Source organism: Rhododendron vialii, chromosome 12a (genome assembly GCF_030253575.1).
Source record: "Rhododendron vialii isolate Sample 1 chromosome 12a, ASM3025357v1".
Classification (NCBI taxonomy): domain Eukaryota; kingdom Viridiplantae; phylum Streptophyta; class Magnoliopsida; order Ericales; family Ericaceae; genus Rhododendron; species Rhododendron vialii.
In genome coordinates, this window is record NC_080568.1 from 12,485,061 (window position 1) to 12,502,638 (window position 17,578).

The window sequence follows — 17,578 nt, forward strand, 5'->3', positions numbered from 1 at the left end:
GTTTTTGTGTGCCAATGGGAACCCGGGACGGCGGAACCATTGTGAGGATACTCGGGAGACCGGAACGGCGGAACCGAGGTTGGGTGTGTTAAACAAATGATTTTGAAAGGTTGATTTGTAAATAAAAATGTTGACACGGTCTACGACGAGTTGCATAGGAGAAACACAGAAAATCTTGGACACCAACGATAGTTGATTAACGAATGTGGATGTGTCATTGTTAGCTGTGTATATACGTATCATGTGGAAATCAATGTTTGTATGACCTGTGTTTGTAAGTTATGGGTTAGCGGGTATGGGATTACTCTGCTGAGCTTTGTAGCTCACGGTGTTGCCATTTTGGTGACCCTGACATATTATATCGGTGGTGACGCTAGTATAATGTGTCAGATTTTGTAGATAATCAGGGTAAACAGATCACCATGGAGGCTTTTGAAGCTGAGGAGCTGGCAAGAATGGAGGAGCAGAAGGAGCTGTAGTTACGAACCCTAGAACCCCCTCCATTTGTGTAAATATTGAACTCTTGTGGGAGTTTTGTTGTAATAAAAGCAAGACTCTATTTTGAGGTTTTTAATGAAATTGTCTTTTTAACGTACCCAAAATTCGGGGCGTTACAGTCATGGTCATCGATGAACCCAACGACGGTCACCCCTGGTATTATGACATCTGGAGATTCGTGGAAAGAGGAGAATATCCTGTCGAAGCGAGCAAGAAAGATTGGTTGGCTCTCCAAAGACTGGCAGCTCAGTACATCATCTGCGGAGGGAATCTGTATAAAAGATCACATTGTGGAACGCACAAGCTTTGTATCAACGGAGAGGAAGCTAAAAGGGTAATGGAAGTGATTCATGAGGGAGTGTGTGGTCCCCACACGAATGGCATGATGCTTGCTAAGAAGATTCTAAGGCAGGGATACTTCTGGTCAACCATGGAAACAGAATGTATTGAGTATGTGAGGTGATGCCACAAATGCCAGATCCATGCCAACCTCATGCATGTCCCACCGTTAGAACTGCATTAGATGACTTCTCCCTGGCCTTTTTCAGTATGGGGAGTCGATGTTATTGGAAGAATCACGCTGGCGGCATCCAATGGACACAAGTTTATCCTAGTTGCCGTCGCTAATTTCACCAAATGGGTAGAAGTTGCCTTTTACGCTACTCTGACTGCGATACAAGTTGCCCATTTCATCAAACAGAACATCATTTACAGATATGGGGTTCCTCAGGCATTTATATTAGACAATGGAGTTCATTTCAAAGGCCGAGCCAAAGAAGTTTTGGAGGAATTTCAGATCCAAGTGCACAAGTCCACGACTTACCGGTCGCAAACCAATGGAGCTGTAGAAGCAGCAAACAAGATAATCAAGGCCGTTTTGGAAAAAGACCATTCAATCTGCAAGAAATTGGCATGAGCAGTTACTGCTAGCCTTATGGGGATATCGGACGTCTGTCCGTACCTTAGTTGCAGGAAATGCCTACCTTGGGGCCTTCTCCTGCGTGAGAAACGCGAATCCCCGCTTCTGGGTCAGAAAAGCGATGGGAGCGCGCTCCTAAGGGAGATGGGAGCGCACGATGAAGATGGAGAGAGAAGACACAAATATGCCTTACCGTTTCATGTTTTTCCCCTGTTTTTTCTATTTTGCAAAGAGAGAGAGAGAGAGAGAGAGAGAGAGAGAGAGAGAGGAATACGATGACTTTGTATGGACTATGGAGTATGTTTCTTCTACACGTGCATTCATCTTCTTGATCGATCTTTCATCTTCTTTATCTTCTTACCGTTTCATCTCCCTGCCCTATTTTTTTCTATTTTGCAGAGAGAGAGAGAGAGAGAGAGAGAGAGAGAGAGAGAGAAAGAGAGAAAAGGGGGAAGACGAAGAGATACCCACTTTTGTATATGTTTCTCGACACTTGTACGGCCAATGACAGTGTATTGTTTTTTTTTTTTTAAACCAATTACACCTTTACTTGTATTTGAAATCTTGGACTGTACATCTGTATAGTTGGAAGATGGGAAAGTAATAAATTGGTACAGCTTTATAGTTGGAAGTTGGGAAAGTAAATTGGAAAGTGGGAAGGAGAAATTTTTTTTACTGCTCATTTCCCCTCCTTTTTATGGGTAGTGAATGAAAAATCAAAAATGATTTTCACACAGAGAATTTTGCACATATATTTTTTTTGGGGTTGATATTGGGGTTCCACAAAATAATCCGAACCGCTCGTCTTTTTTAAAATATTTTTTGGAGGATTCTTGTAAAAAATTAGTTCCAACGGATATTGGTAAGGGCTTTCTCAGAAATCGTAGGGCGAATCATTCTGTTTTGCCCTATGAATTCTGAGAAAGCCTTTACCGATATCTGTTGGAGCTGATTTTTTATTGGAACTCTCCAAAAAATATTTTAAAAAAGATGAGCGGTTTGGATCATTTTGTGGGATCCCGATATGGGTCACACAAAAATGTATGTGCAAGATATGTGTAAAATTATCTGTGCAAGTAGCACAATTGATGAAAAATTAGCCAAAATCAAATTTTTGCTGGTAGATTCTGTGCATCTATATGCATATGGATTTTTGCATGTAGATTCAATGCCAAAATCAAATTGTACATATTTTTTTTATCAGCATATTTAATTGTACATATACCAAATGTCAATTTAAAGTTTATCAAGTTAAGGTATTTTTAGTATTCTTGTAAAAATAAAATCATCTACTAATTTTACATTTGGCAAGGAATTGAGAGGAATATTCATGCACCAAATAAATTCAAGTTATTCAACTAATTACAAGCTATCGTCTCCATTTTCAGTTTCGGGGGAGGTTATAGTTTACGGTAATATTAAAATACTAAAACATGAAGGGAATTGATTTCCACTCCCCTTTTAGTCATTCACACTCTTCTTCTTTTTTGTCTTTATCTACTTGAATTTACTATTTTGCCATTTTTTTCAATACACTTCTTCACACATTCAAGGACAATATCGTAAATTCATGTAAATAAAGACAAAACAAATAGAGTGTAGATGGCTAAAATATGAGTGTAGATACTATTTTCCAACATGAACTAGAAAAAGTAAATGCTCCTCAAAATTTAGAGACATTGCATCATAAAAATTAAATTGGCTTGCTCGAAACTTGGGCAATAATTGAAAAACAATAATTTAGTTTAATAGAATCTTTATATAGTAAAAATTATTCGGTAAGAATTCTTATAACATAAATTGTCGTATCATTTTCAAATAATTAAAGCCTTCATGAGATGCTTTGAAATCAAAATACTAGGAGTCTAGAAAATATGATTTCGAGTGACCGTATTTTTCAAAATAAGGATACAGATCATTCTCTCACAATACTTAGACTTTAATTCAAAAAATAAGGATTGGGGCCTAATTCTATTCTCCTACAAATTCAAATTGTAATCTCCCAACTCCGATTTTTTTTCAATTCGATGATTTTACGATCAAAAATAATAATTGTTGTTTGTCATCCTCCAACAAAGCAAAGTTCAATCTAACAAAACACATAAAATAATCTCCATTTGTCATACTCTAACCATGCTAAGTTCAACCTATAATGCCTATAGTAGTCATGATCTTAGATAATGATCTCCCTTTGTCACACTCTAACAAAACACAATACAACGAACTAATTAGTATCACAATAAGTCTTACTCTATCTTAATCCTATGATTTCACGATCACATTAATAACCTTTGTTTGTCATACTAGTCATGATCATAGAAAATGATCTCCCTTTGCCATACTCTAACAAATTAAACATGGCACCACTAACTAATAAACATTACATTGAATTTCACTCCATGACTTCATGATCACACATAATAATTTCCATTTTTCATACTCTAACAATGCTAAGTTCAACCTGTAATGTCTGTACTCTTTACTAGTCATGATCTCAGATAACAAAAACATTACAACTAACTAATCAGCATCACATTGAATCTTACAATATCTCAATCCTATGATTACCCAATCACAAATAATAATCTCCATCATAATCAAACCTAGCAAAGTTCTAGTGATCTCCGATTTTTCTCAACCCTCTAATTTCACGATCACAAATAATAGGTCCGCATATCACAAATAATGAAATCAACTAATTGGCATATTTTTTGTCTTTCTGATCAAATTGACATAATTTTTCTTTTAAAAACAGTTAAGCAAACGGGCAATTAGAATTCTCCACTAAGTCATAATGAGATGCTGGTTATCTACACAAGTGCCAATTAGTGAAGTAGGTGGTAAGTGCAAGTGTTCAACGGCTCTTCTCGTAAAGATTAAAATCATTAAATATTTAGCCACCAAGAAATTCTCTCCACAGTCCACACTCCTCTTTATAAATTCATCACTAGCTATTGCAGGAGAGTATCACCATCCCCACATTTCTATATTAGCCTCTTAGGTATGTTGAGTTCCAGTTTCTTCTAAAATCTGAAACTTAAATTTATAGTTCTATTTTATCTTCTATAAATTTTGTGATACAGAGTATAATTCAACTTTCTAATTCGTGTTTTCATTTTTATCTCTTTTCAGAATTGCTATGGATCTTGATCGAAGCATCCATTCTGAGGAAGAAGATGATATTCAAGAGGATGATATTGAAGAGCCATCAGCTACTCCACTTTGGAAATATGTTACAAAAGTTCCTGTTGAAAAAAGATCCAAAGGTGGAGGTGGATCAGCAAAGTTTATATGCAACTTTGGCTGCCAAGTTAAGCGTTACACCGGGTCTTATTCGCGAGTTCGGGCACACTTGATAGGCGTATCACCTGGACAGAAGAAACAAGGCGTGCAAGTGTGTGCAAAGCTGACACACGACGATATGGAATTGCTGAAGAAAGAGGAATCAGATGCTAAACGGATGTTCGGAAATTCTAAGGCCAGAAAAAAACTCCCCATTGAACAGTAGGTAAAGAAGAGTTTATAGTTCATATAAAGAAGAGTTTATAGTTCATATAAATATGCAAAGAGACTGGTCTATAGTCCATACATTAATATAAGGACAATACATATGCATAGATTTAACGTCTTAAATCATATTTCATGATATAGGTATGTGATCAAGCTACTGTCAAGGGAACAGTTGATAACATGTTCCACTCTTTGAAATCTTCCTGATGTGGGACTTACATATTCAAGGTAGGTTCTTACAATATTTAGGTCAGCTGGCGTAGGTTGTTACAGTTGATATCAGAGCACAACCCTGATCTACATGGTGGGAGCCACCTCTAGAGGCTGATACAAACACACTGATTGTGTTGTACAGAGCTAAGTGTCACACCATGACTACCCGGGGAAAGTTGTTGGGCCAATACAATGAGAACGTTGCACCCCAAGGTAAGGAGATTGTGAGAGCCCATCTTGAATATGTAAGTACCATATCGGGAAGATTTCAAAGAGTTAAAATGGAATATAAGAGATTCCGACCAACTACTGTATAACTTGAGATTAACCTTTTGAGCCACGTGGTTAGGCGAATGGTTAGCAGGTCAGTTAGGGTGGGTCGTTACAACGTGTGCGAAGGAGAATCCAATGCTAGTGCCGTGGTCGTGGGTGGTTTCAAAGTTGGTGACGGGAGCTGGAAGCTGGTGTAGAGAGAGAGAGAGAGAAGAGGGGACAGGGGTGGGAATGGAAAAGAATGGAGGTTTTTTTGGTAACTACAAACAAACAATTAACAGATTTATGTAGAGTTATCTGCTAGGGGTGTCGGTGAGATTTTGAATAATAAAGGAGTGTTAAGTGTATTTAGAATAACATAGATAGAGGGAGTGTTAGTGAAATTTACCCTTGAAAACATGGAAAATAGTACAGAGTAAAAAGACGCGGGCGGTTTCCTTTGGAATCTTGTTTACATCATCACTTGTACCACCACGCACGGAGGAGAGAAACACGAACGGCAAAGAGGGGGAAAGAGAGATTTCAAAGCTTGACAATGGTAGTACGTTTATACTTCAAGTTCTCAGTTATAATCTTTTACTAGTTCGTTATCTTCAACTCTACTTGTCTAGGGTTTTTCCGAATCTTATTTCTAAAATTCACAGGCCGACTCAACCGAAGAATTCGAACCCCTCTTCGATTACAGCCGCGTTCAACCCTTCGAAGTTGTCTGTCTCGATGGTCACCTCTCTCTCTCTCTCTCTCTCTCTCTATACATAGCGATTATAGAAATCTTTTCAAAGGAATGTTCTTTTTCTTAATTTTAACAACTGGGTTGATTTGAGATGTGTTCTTTTATTTTTGACCAATTTTCGAATTCTACCGTTTCGATTATTTGGAGTGCGAAAACCCAATATAAGGGAACAACTTTCTCAATTTTTGAAAACTCAGTTTATAGAATATTTAAAAACGCTTACAGTTTCAAAAGAAACAAAATAAGGGGTATAAATTAAAATATAGAGGTTTCTATGAAGATTAAAGGGAACAAAGGAACAAGGGAAAAGCTAAATAAAAAGGAAGGTTGGAGGAAGGAGTGTGTGTGTGTGTGTGTGATGGGATTGGAGTAGAGGGTGATGTGGATTTTTCTTAGGTTTTTTATATTTTTTTCTCAAAATTTGAGAGTGCTCTATGTGTATTACCCATTGTTAGTACATATCGTAGCATAGTATGGAACAGATAGACGCGGATATGTACGCATGAGTGTGTGTGAATGTATGTTTATATGTGTATGTATATCTCATTTTGTTGTTGAATTGGCAGATGATTGTCAAGATTCATCCCCAGCTGTAAATGCCAAACGAAGGAAGCTTCCTGATTCTGCTGTAAAGATATCTGTTTTTTGTATTTTTCGTTAATTTTATTCTACTACTGCCGTAGAGTTTTGATGAATATCAAAGGTAGATTTTTTTATTGTGTATTGTGGGGTGGTTGTGGATTTGATTTAGGTTGAGAAGGTAGAAAATAATGGGAAAGTCGTACACATAGTTGACTGTGAAGAGAAGGAAGAGGATGATTGGCTACCTCCTCCTCCCAAGGTTTCAAATGAGGCCCGGGAGTTTGGCGAGGATTCAACTATAAAGGAGTTGAGGTATGGTCTCATTGGTGATTATATCTTAATTAATTAACTCTTAGGTAGTGTTTGGTTCATTCAAATGATTTCGGGGAGGAATGGAATGGTCCTTGGTATCTTATTGCAATATTGTTGAATTGATTCTGTGGGGGTTTTTTTTCGATACGTGTAACACTTCATCTTTAAGCTCCGGTTTTGTATGGTTAAAACAGTTATGAATTATACTACTTGTGAGTTTGCAGCTTGATGTATTGTCTGTGGTTTAATTTGTTGGTCCATTCGCTCGAATAAATCAATACTATAACCACATGTGTTATGCAAAGGCTCCAAAGTCTCAAGTTATGGATGCCAGCTGTAGCGAGAAGGAAGTATCCTGGCCATCACTGTTTTCGTGCTTGGTCAAAAGCCAAAATAGGGGCCTTAGCTTAAAAATCTTCTTAACCTTCCAAGATAAATCGCCAGGGAGAGACATACCCATAACCCCAAAACACTGATCTTTTATCTCACAAGTACTTCCCCATTTAACTTACAGAGACTTAGCCTTCTTACTTGCAGCCTACGAATACTTGAGCATGGTGGCTCTGTTTGAATGGTTGATAGGTATGAAAACCAAACCCACTTTATCCTTTGGAGCCCTGTAAGTTTCAAATGCTCCAAACCACAAAAATGCATCCAATACTCCTATTTGATTTAAACTTTTTTGGGCATGATGAAAAGACCTCAATTAGACCCGACTCCCAAGTGCCATACAGTACATATTTATCAGCTGGGCCCCCTGAATGCTCTTTGGATTTTCTCTTTAAGGGCACAACAGTCCTCAACTCTCAATCTGGTTGCATCACTGGGTTGGACACCCTACTACGGAACAGTAAGTTTCCATCAGTAAGCCGGAGAAGTTTCCTATTTAACTTAGGATAAAACCGTGGTCGATACATGGCGCTTTTGCTTTACGTACTTTATCTGGTCGTGTCAGTTGATATAGGCAATTGTTTCTTCAAAAGATTTGACGCTTAATTTTGCTTATTAAAGTAGTAGGAGTTTTAAATTCATTAGCAACCATATAAACTGGAATGGCTTCTTACACATCTAGGTTTGTACTATGTTGAGTGATATTAAGCAGTCAATGAATCTTGCAACTTGTGTAGGGTCCTGCAATTTTCACCAAGAAGACTATGGTTTTGGAGTTTAGGGTATAACACGCGATAAGCTCTGGCTATTGGCTGCATTGATGTTCACTCATTCTAACATGTAATTGCGGAGTAGGTTGCATATGGTTGAGTCTTCTTTCTATTATACGATTGCTTCATATGTGTAGGTTAAAGAAGCAGGAGTTGGCAGAATTTGCAAAATCAGCAAAAGAAGTGCTGCGTTCTGTGGAAGAATCTGTGAAAAGAGATTTTAATTCTTCCTCAGTACCTGCAGTAGTGATTACAGCTGACCAGCCATCAAAGCCTCCTTGTGAAAGAGCTAAAATAGTTATTTCCATCCAGGAAAAGGAAGGAGTCAAGCAATTCCGCGTGTATAAGGTACCTTTCTTCTGTAGGAATTTGCTTTGTTTTAGCAGAATATTATCTTCTTTATCTAGTTGCCAATCAGTGGTAGTAGGTTGACTATCAGACATCACACAAAGGTTTCAACTGCTACGCTCTTGATATTTCTTGATCTGCTACATGTTATTGAGGCTGCAACAATAAGTCTAAAACTTAGGTTGAAACATAGAGATGCATGAGACTTGAGAGTAATAGAAACTTCTGCGCTTTACTTTTTGTCGATGTGCAGCACATAGTCCTGTTATCCACATGATAATGCTACACATGGTACAAGCTAGCCGATCTGTGGGGCTCAGATGACAACGTTGGGTAAGAACTAAAGGGCTGCATTATCTAATGTGGTTTCTTTATATACCAAAATGGATATGGTGGTATATGATCAATAAGTAGAAGCTACATATTAGAAAGTCTGACAAAAATCGTCACGTTGGAGAGAATTCTTTAGCAAAACAGTCTTTGAAGTTGGAATTGCATAATCAACAGATCAACACGGAGACTAGAAGACGGGTAAAAATGCCATACTTTAATGGAAATTTCCCCTCTATGCAAAATAATACTAATGCTTTACATTTTGGTGCGGAATTTTAGCTTTGTTTTTCATATTTTGTATTTTGGACACACTAAGAGAGCAACATGAATCTTAGGGATGAAAATATTAACCAAAAAACCGAACCAACTGACTGAACCGAACAATTTTTCTTAATTTCGGGTGGTTTTATAAGTAAGGCAGTTCGATTCGGTTTTCAAATTTCCAGAAAAATTTAATTTCGGTTCGGGTGGTTTTATAAGTAAGGCGGTTCGATTCGTTTTCAAATTTCCAGAAAAATTTAATTTCGGTTCGGTTTTCGGTTTTGGAGTGAAACACACCCAATGGGACTGACCCAACCCGACTATTAACTCTTGTATTGTACATTTAATACCAACCCTTTATCTGTTAGTAGCAGAGCACTATCTGCTTCCACGTGCCCAACCACATGAAACGTATATGTTACAACATTAACCCTAACTTATTACAAGCCAACATCTACTTTCACGCTGTCCTCTCTCTCTCTCCCTCTCTCTCTCTCTCGGCCATAGCTGCCATACATGTCGACGATCGGTGACGATCTCTGTCAAACGGCAACGAGCCACACAGATTGAAGCATCACACCTACACAGTTCCTTGTTTCACTATTAAGTCTGAAACACCATCAAGTGAGGCAAGAAAAGACCAGATGTGTAGGTGCGTCGCTGGTTGAGCAATTGTGATTATATTTTGAAATCTCAAATCAGTAAACCGACAAAACCGAACCGCATTAACTAACACCGAACTGACCGGTTTTCTTCCTAAAACATTTGGGGCTTGTTCGTTTGGGGGTCTCAAAAGTCCCCAATAAATTCTCTCTCTCTCTCTCTCTCTCTCTCTCTCTCTCTCTCTCTCTCTCATCATTACTCTTAAAAACCTCCTTCAAAACCCAAACCAAACAAGGTCTTGGAGTCGGTTTTAGATTTTAACAAACCGAATAGTTCGGTTCAGTGGAAAAACTAGCGAAAAACCGACAGAACCGATATGATGATCCAAGTATAATCCTCCAAACTGCTGATCACAAAATTAAAACATCCAAGCACTGTGTATCTGCCTAAAGCAGAAAGCTGAAACAGTTTGAGGATGAATAATGGTAGGGTAGCTATGGTACTATGGTAGTATGTGCAAGCAAAAGGCAAATTAGTGAAAACCTTTGTTACATGGATCCTTCATTTTGGCTCAAGTACCCGTATCGAGGTGTCCGACACCCGTATCCTTTTGGACACTCGGATCCTCTTATTGTTAAGATACATACATAAAAGGAATATCAAAAATTAGCAAGAAAAGCAGTATTTCGAGTATTTCACATAGACAGAAGAAAGGGAAATAGCAAAAACATAATTTTCTTAACCCTTTATTGTTTAAATACATTTGTAAACATAGTTTACAGTACATAATCTGAGAAAATTATGCAATATATAACACAAACAAGAGTTCAGGACGTGTCCCCGTACCCATACCCAAGTTGGGGACAAATATCCACGTATCCTAAGATTTAAGTTTAGAAAGGTCCGACGCTTGGACTTGCACCCACACCCGATACTTGCACCCGAGTCCATGTAACATAGGTGAAAACATATTCCTGCGCTCTTTGTTCCTTGGGTCTTATTGATGATATTATTACATGTGCCCAAAATAAGGATGATATATATTTTTATTTTGGTCTTCAGAAATACTCTAGAGGAGCCCTGTGCACTAGGTCACACTTTTGCTCAAAAGTTTTGCAAGGTCCATTCTTGGAAGGCACTAGTCTGTATTAACAGTAGCTATGGTGGGATATACAGGCAAAATAGAAATTAGTAAAAACATATTCCTGTGTTTTGCTCTATGCTACTTTGTTTTCATTGATGGTTCATGCTTTTTTTGCTCAATATGTTTGCGCTGTCCATTCTTGCAAGTCACTGGTCTGAACTGCTTCAGTAAGGAATTGGTTTCTGATTTTATTTTCCGAATCACAATTTAGTTTCTGATTGTGGCCATATTTTATTCGAAGTTCATTTCTGAGCTAACCATAGAGAATTAAGCCCTTTTGTGTTTGTTTCCTTTCTGGCAAGTTTGCATCTCGTTTTCTTTTGACCGAAGATGTTTCTCTACTACGCTTTCCTTCCTTTTCTCTTCAATACTATAACTATGTATCATACTAGGGCATATATAAAGCATAATGATATGCAATTGAGATTATTATATTTCCTCAGGATGATAAGTTCGAGCGGCTCTTCAAGTTGTACGCAGATAAAAGTAAGCTTGATTTACAAAGATTAGTTTTCTCTTTTGATGGGGATAAAATTAGTCCAACCACAACTCCTGATGCCCTTGGGATGGAGGACGATGACATTATTGAAGTGAACATCAAGTTAAGTTGATCAAAGTAAGTGAGAACTGTATTCTTTATTTGTCTTTTAACCAGTTTGCCTTGTGACTTTTTATCAATGGTGAACTTATTCCTTTTGTATGGATATGTTGTATTTGTTCCATGGCACTAGATTTCAACCAATAATTTGTCAAATTTGACCCACCAACAAATTTGCTAATACTGATGCCTGTAGCATTGGTCTTTTAGATTTTTCAGTAGTACTTTTTCTTGTTTCAATGCTTTCATCATTTGCATATATAATTGACATGCTATTGGTAGCCCATGGGTTCAAACCTTAGTAGCACAAAGTGGAGGCGGGGGCGAGAGCAGAAGCGGGAGTGGGAGCGGGTACGGGGAAGCAAAGGGGCCTAGAAGCTTCTAAGGTTGGGAACGCCTAAGGAGCATATCTAGATTATATAAAAATATGTATATAAAATATCTTTAAATACTTAACCATTAAAGGAAAAGTGATACTTGCTGGAAAATTTTCCGATCTTAAAGTGTAATTATTGGTCTCAATTTGCAAAACTTCTTGACTAATATTATTCTCATATTCTTATTTCTACAATGGCATAACTCCCTTAAAAGTAAGAGAATAACTGCCTTAATGGCCCGATAAGCTCCCATCTTAGTTAGGAGCGAGCTCCCATCAAGCCCCCATCTTTGGGAGTGCCGATTCGAGCTCCCATCTAGGGAGCGCACCCATTTTCGAAGGACCCTGCTACTAAGATTCAAACCACTACGGCCCAAGTGTCCTTGAGACTCTACGTCATAACCTGCTTTAGTGGAAGTTGAGAAAGATGTTTTTTTTACCATATATAATTAAGTGAAGAGTTTAAAGAAGCATTTTTACTGCCGGCATAAGTTTAGGTGTTCGAAGGAGTTGAATCTCTTGATGTGCTGATGCTATGGCTAAGATAATTGGATTTTGTTTCATTTTAATGCAGACTTTTCTTGTAACCTTCCTTAGAGTTCTCATATGAAAGTTTCTTACTTTACCTCTACTGGTTCTACGCCCACCTCACCTGTCGTGGACGTTCGAAAATATCCTAATTTAGGTAGGAGCAAGCTCATGCGGAAGGGGTTAAGTCTCATTAGGGCTTGGGCTACTAATGGGTAGTTAAGAGTAAGAACCCACCTCTTTCCACCTTCCCATGTTATATGCTCGTGTGAAATTACCCCGCAAATTGTTGGAATTTATTGAAGTGTCCCCACTGACATAAGCTATCAGAGTAGTGTTTCCCCATTGAATATTGCTGCCTCGATTAGATTCTTTTCGCTACACAACTACATCTTTCTTCTTGTGATCTTTGCATTGCTTTCACTTTGCCACCTCTTCCTCTTCATCGCATTTTTGGCAGTTGAAGCTTGTCGTCACTATCAAGTTGTTTTGATGTTCGATGAAGTTTTACTAAAGCTACCTATGTTCGGATAGGTAGTCTAGGACTTCAGTTGAAGTTTGAATGGCTTATGGATTTTAATTTTAATAAGTGAAGAGTATACATTTAAGCTGTAGTACAAGTAGTTATATTGTGGAGTAAGATCGCCACTTGTCCCATAAACTTAAGTTAACTTGTTAGGAAAGGGCCCAACAACCTGTCGGAACCTATCCAATGAAATTCAAGTGTGCAAGTTCATGGATTATGATGTACATGGAGAGTTTCTGGTACTTCAGTCGTTATTGGCTGGTGCACCTATCACACAGCTTGATTTGGGCAAGATATATTACTGGAAATAGTGGTTCCTATACTAGCTTCTGAAAGCAAATAGAGTAAAGAAACAATTTACAAGTAGATTGCTGTAGACTTTCACAGTGCTTGTTTGATAGTTACTATCAATTACTTGCGATTGCCCTGTCTAGCCTCAACAGAGCCCGCCCAATGTATTTGGGGGCCCTAGGCCAAATCGTTAAGTGGGGCCCTATGGTTTAATTAAATAATGTATTGCTTATATATAAATTTTAGTCCATATTGAACGAAGAACTTGCTCTGGTTCAATGGTTTCGTTATGTTTCTGTCTTCTCCGAGACAGGTCCAATACTTGGGAGCTCCAAATTTCCATCACTTGGGAGCTCCAAATTTCCATCAAGGCGTCATTTTTTGACAAAATATACAGTCAAAAATTATGTTGGGGGTAGGAATTGAACTCAGCCACAGAATGTGGACTAGAGGGGCCTTACCACTGAACCAACTACAATTTCTACACTAATATTGAGCGGCTCGGATTATCGAAATTTGATCGAAAAATTGGAGAAATGGGGAGGTCCTTATTTTAACTAAAATAAGGACCTCATCATTTGAAAATACCTGTATATATATATATATATATATATATATATAGTCATCCGAGCAGTTTTTGTTTGTTTTTTATCTAACGGTTCAAATAATAACTGCTCAAATCAAGCCCTTCCCGGTCATTTTTTTTGCCAATTTCTCATGGGTACCCTTAAAATCACGTTTTGAACACATTGAGCTGCTCGGATCATCGAAATCCGATCGGGAAAGGCGAGAAATGGGAGGTCCGCATATAAGATCCTCATTTTAAGGTTCTTATCTGAAGATTTCTATATATATATATATATATATATATATATATATATATATACCTACTCCTAACGGGGCCTCTCTATTTGGGCCAAAATTTGGGGGCCCAGGCCTCGCCCTTGGGATGGGCCTGAGCCTCATATATTATTCTCCAACTAATTTCTGTAGTTATCTTGACAGCTTAAAGTTGCTTTGTTTATTTCAGGTTTTCGCTTAATCTAAGGCAGTGAATTGGATGTCATATGGGAACTTCTCTTCAGGTTATGCTGTTGAATTCTCCTAACCCTTTTGGTTAAGGTCTTTTTTGGTTCTAATATTTGGTGAAGTTTGACTACAAGTTGTATAGCTTTGAATGAAGTTTTTGCTCTAGTTTTGAAGAAGCCTAACCGTGTAATGACAACTTGTAAAATAGGTACAATTAAGCATAAAGTCTTGCTTTTAGTCTCTATGGACATTGTAATCACTTCGCGTTAATGGAAAATGTGAAATCTTGTTATAATTGCAGATTGACATGTGATAGCATATGGAAATCTTAATTGACGAGCAAAATTGAAATGTTAGTGAAAAGTTTTAAGAGAGAGCTGAGAGAGAAGTGGGGGTAAGGTGTTGTTTGGGTAAGGGTAACTGGAGGGCTTTTGCGAGAGTGACTTCTGCTGTTTTTTTTTTTTTTTCCACAGGAACTTAACAGTTCAATTAAATGCTTCCTGTTTTTTGTTTTCCTTCAGTTTTCGTTACCTTACATAAGTTCGGTCCGTTGTGTTCGTCTTACCCTGTAAATAAGACTATTAAGTTGCCTGAACGGGATATCTTAATGTCTGAACAGGATACTTTGTTTCAATTCTTCAACAGCCGTTATCACCGTTATCTCTAATGTGTGCAAGTACCTTATCCTACTAGAATCTGTTTTTTATGTTTACTAAACGATGTTAGGCTAGGAAACAGGAATGCCAGGGTTCACAGACGAAGTATTTGATGTAACTTCTTTACACTTACTAGCATTTGTTGGGAAATTAAAGAGTAATGCCTTACAGTCTTGTTTTGATACACGTGTACAATTGATGTATTAGGAAGATTTAGATTTGTTATTAGCCTCTGTGAATATTTGGTGGATTCTTTCCGATGTTTTGTAATGAGAAATTGGGAGTCTAGGAAAATGTTGCTCTGGTATTGGAACAATTAGGCAGGACTTGAACAGGATGTAGCCAACCTACCTTTTTGCAATCCCCTCCTTTGTCTGAGTTTTGCTTTCTCAGCTGTTCCAGTCCCCAAGCATGAGATTGTGCCACATCGACATTTTCTGCAAATCAGAAGTCCGTATTTGATTGCCACTCATACGTGATCCGAGCAAATAACTCGACCCAATTGCAGTAGTGATGTTGAATGGGTTAACGGGTAGACATACAAAATTTGAACTTTTGATTATCAACAAGTACCTGACACAATTTCATGCTCAAGACTGGTTCCATAACCGAACTTGAGTCCAACCAAAACTTGATAGTTTTGTCCCTTGATATCGAAGATAATTTCATGCTGGAGATCGAACTCTATGGTCCATAAGCAAACTTGGTAGAAGCAGAACATTCTCACGTCAAGAACGAATAAGTGCAATCCCATGCCCCCAGCCTATTGGCCTAGTTCTTACTATTGTTGTAGGGATAAGAGCTACATTGGTGTACATTTTGGAAACGTGACAGTAGATTAGAACAGCGAGGTTTTGATTCTTGTGGATGGAGGAGAGTGAACCATTTAGCGTCTAGTTTTTGTATTATTGTTGGTGGCTTATACTAGTTCAATTTGAGGTTTTGTATTGTCTTATGTAATACTACTAGCATTATTCCTTATGAACCATAATGCATGTTGATTAAGAGGAGTCTTTAACGCCTGGTTTCAACTTGTTTTACCCCTACTGTGTGAAGTGAACTCGTGTGTTGTATGACCGGTCATTCATTCAGATTAAAAGATTGTGTCTACGGGAAATGGCATTACCAATTTACTTTTGGCATATGGTATTCCAAAAAAGCTACTTCTATATTAGGAGGCCTTATTTTTATTTACATCTCTCTCGCTCTTCTCCTTTCTCGTTTTCTTTGTTAGTTTTATCTTTGCATTTTGTCTTCCCTTAAGAAATACAGTACTACTAGTACTTGTGTCGAACCACTTTGATTCAGTCCCCTTTATTTTTAAAAGTATGTCGTTGTGAATGAGTCTCTCGAGAATTCTCAATGGTGATAAACCTATTCAGATTTTAAGTCTTAAAATGTCTTGGAAAAATTTTACTCAAATTGAACTCCAGTAATTATATACTCTGTAAATAGCTCATATTTGCGGAAAATTGGACCTTTCATTTATTTGTCATAACTATGACAAATGTTTTATAGTTAATTACATGTGCATATCTGTTCTGTTATAATAGAACTAGTATTATTATTATTTTTTTCCTTTTTTTGGCAAAAAACTTGTCAATAAGAAAAGGATAGTACAACCGAACTACTCCTACCAAACAACTAGGATACTAGTATAAAAGAGAATTAATCCGGAGGAATTAAAAACAAAGATATAGTGGATAGAGACCGATCTAGGCAAAATATGCGTACAATGCCATTACAACCTGGCTTTAAACACGGGGGGGAGAAACTGAAACACAGAACGAAAACAAAAACAGACCCTCTTGATTTATTCATACCCATCATTCAAGATACATCTCTCTCTCTCTCTCTCTCTCTCTCTCTCTCCCAAGCCTCAACCGATCTTAACCTCAACAGTCTTGGGCTTCTTCGGCTCCGGAGGCGGCAACTTCTGAACCGTCACAGTGAGCACCCCATCCTGACAAACAGCCGACACCTCGTCCGTGTTAGCATTCTCCGGCAGAACAAACTTCCTCATGAACTTCCCGACCCTCCTCTCCATCCTCACATACTTGGCCCCGTCCTTCTCCTCCTCCTCCCTCTTCCTCTCTCCGCTTACAAGCAGCATGTTGTCGTCCTCGACTTGGACCTTGATGTCCCCGGACTTCAACCCGGGCATGTCCACGATGAAGACGTACGAGTTCGGGTACTCCTTCACGTCCGCGGGGGTCGCCGCCATCGCCTTGGCATCCCTGACGTAGGTCCGGGAAGGCACGTTAGCGGCAGACTTGTCATCCGCCGAGGCTGTGTTGGCAGCGTCGAGGAGCGCGTGGAGGATCGGGGTGTCCAGACCCATTAGCCTGAAATCCATGTCTAATGGGATGATGCGAAGTAGTAGTAGTAGTAGGTAACGGTTTTTGTTTAATTTGGATTGGTGCGTCGAGTGGATTTTGTTTTTTGATGGGTAGGAGAGGTTATTGGGGAGGTTATATAGGAGTGGGGAAGGGGCGAATGTGAAGGTTCTGGAAAGGGAAAGAAGGTTGTGGGAGGTTCCGTTGGGGAAACCTAGGAGGTTCGGAGGGAACTTCTAGGAGGTTCTGCTAGCGTGCCTTTTTTCTTTTTTTATCGGCTTGTTAGCTCCGGCCCTGGACCTTCTCCGAGCTCCCGAATCTTAAAAATTTTAATTTGTATATATTGATT

The 17,578-nt window shown here is 38.4% G+C and overlaps 2 protein-coding genes across 3 annotated transcripts; one reads left to right on the forward strand and one right to left on the reverse strand.

The window, feature by feature from the left end:
* The first annotated feature begins 5,811 nt into the window (after window positions 1-5,811).
* LOC131311471 (uncharacterized) lies at window positions 5,812-14,537 on the forward strand. Of its 2 annotated transcripts, none has more exons than XM_058338959.1 (7): window positions 5,812-5,951; window positions 6,058-6,133; window positions 6,713-6,774; window positions 6,898-7,040; window positions 8,338-8,548; window positions 11,333-11,505; window positions 14,239-14,537. In XM_058338959.1, the coding sequence occupies exons 1-6, from the start codon at window positions 5,949-5,951 to the stop codon at window positions 11,498-11,500; spliced, it is 663 nt and encodes a 220-aa protein (XP_058194942.1). In that variant the 5' UTR covers window positions 5,812-5,948; the 3' UTR covers window positions 11,501-11,505; window positions 14,239-14,537. The 2 variants fall into 2 exon arrangements, with proteins under 2 accessions (XP_058194942.1, XP_058194941.1); XM_058338958.1 differs by having other exon boundaries at window positions 5,859-5,954.
* Window positions 14,538-16,575: 2,038 nt separating this feature from the next.
* Window positions 16,576-17,527, reverse strand: LOC131311152 (17.3 kDa class II heat shock protein-like). The gene has a single exon (XM_058338485.1). The coding sequence runs from the start codon at window positions 17,247-17,249 to the stop codon at window positions 16,773-16,775; it is 477 nt and encodes a 158-aa protein (XP_058194468.1). The 5' UTR covers window positions 17,250-17,527; the 3' UTR covers window positions 16,576-16,772.
* Window positions 17,528-17,578: the final 51 nt, after the last annotated feature.

Coding starts and splice junctions, on each gene's coding strand:
- LOC131311471 (XM_058338958.1), top strand. Junction 7,041..8,337: donor TCAACTATAAAGGAGTTGAG/GTATGGTCTCAT, acceptor TCATATGTGTAG/GTTAAAGAAGCAGGAGTTGG. Junction 8,549..11,332: donor AGCAATTCCGCGTGTATAAG/GTACCTTTCTTC, acceptor ATATTTCCTCAG/GATGATAAGTTCGAGCGGCT.
- LOC131311152 (XM_058338485.1), bottom strand. CDS start 17,249: ATGGATTTCAGGCTAATGGGTCTGGACACCCCGATCCTCCACGCGCTC.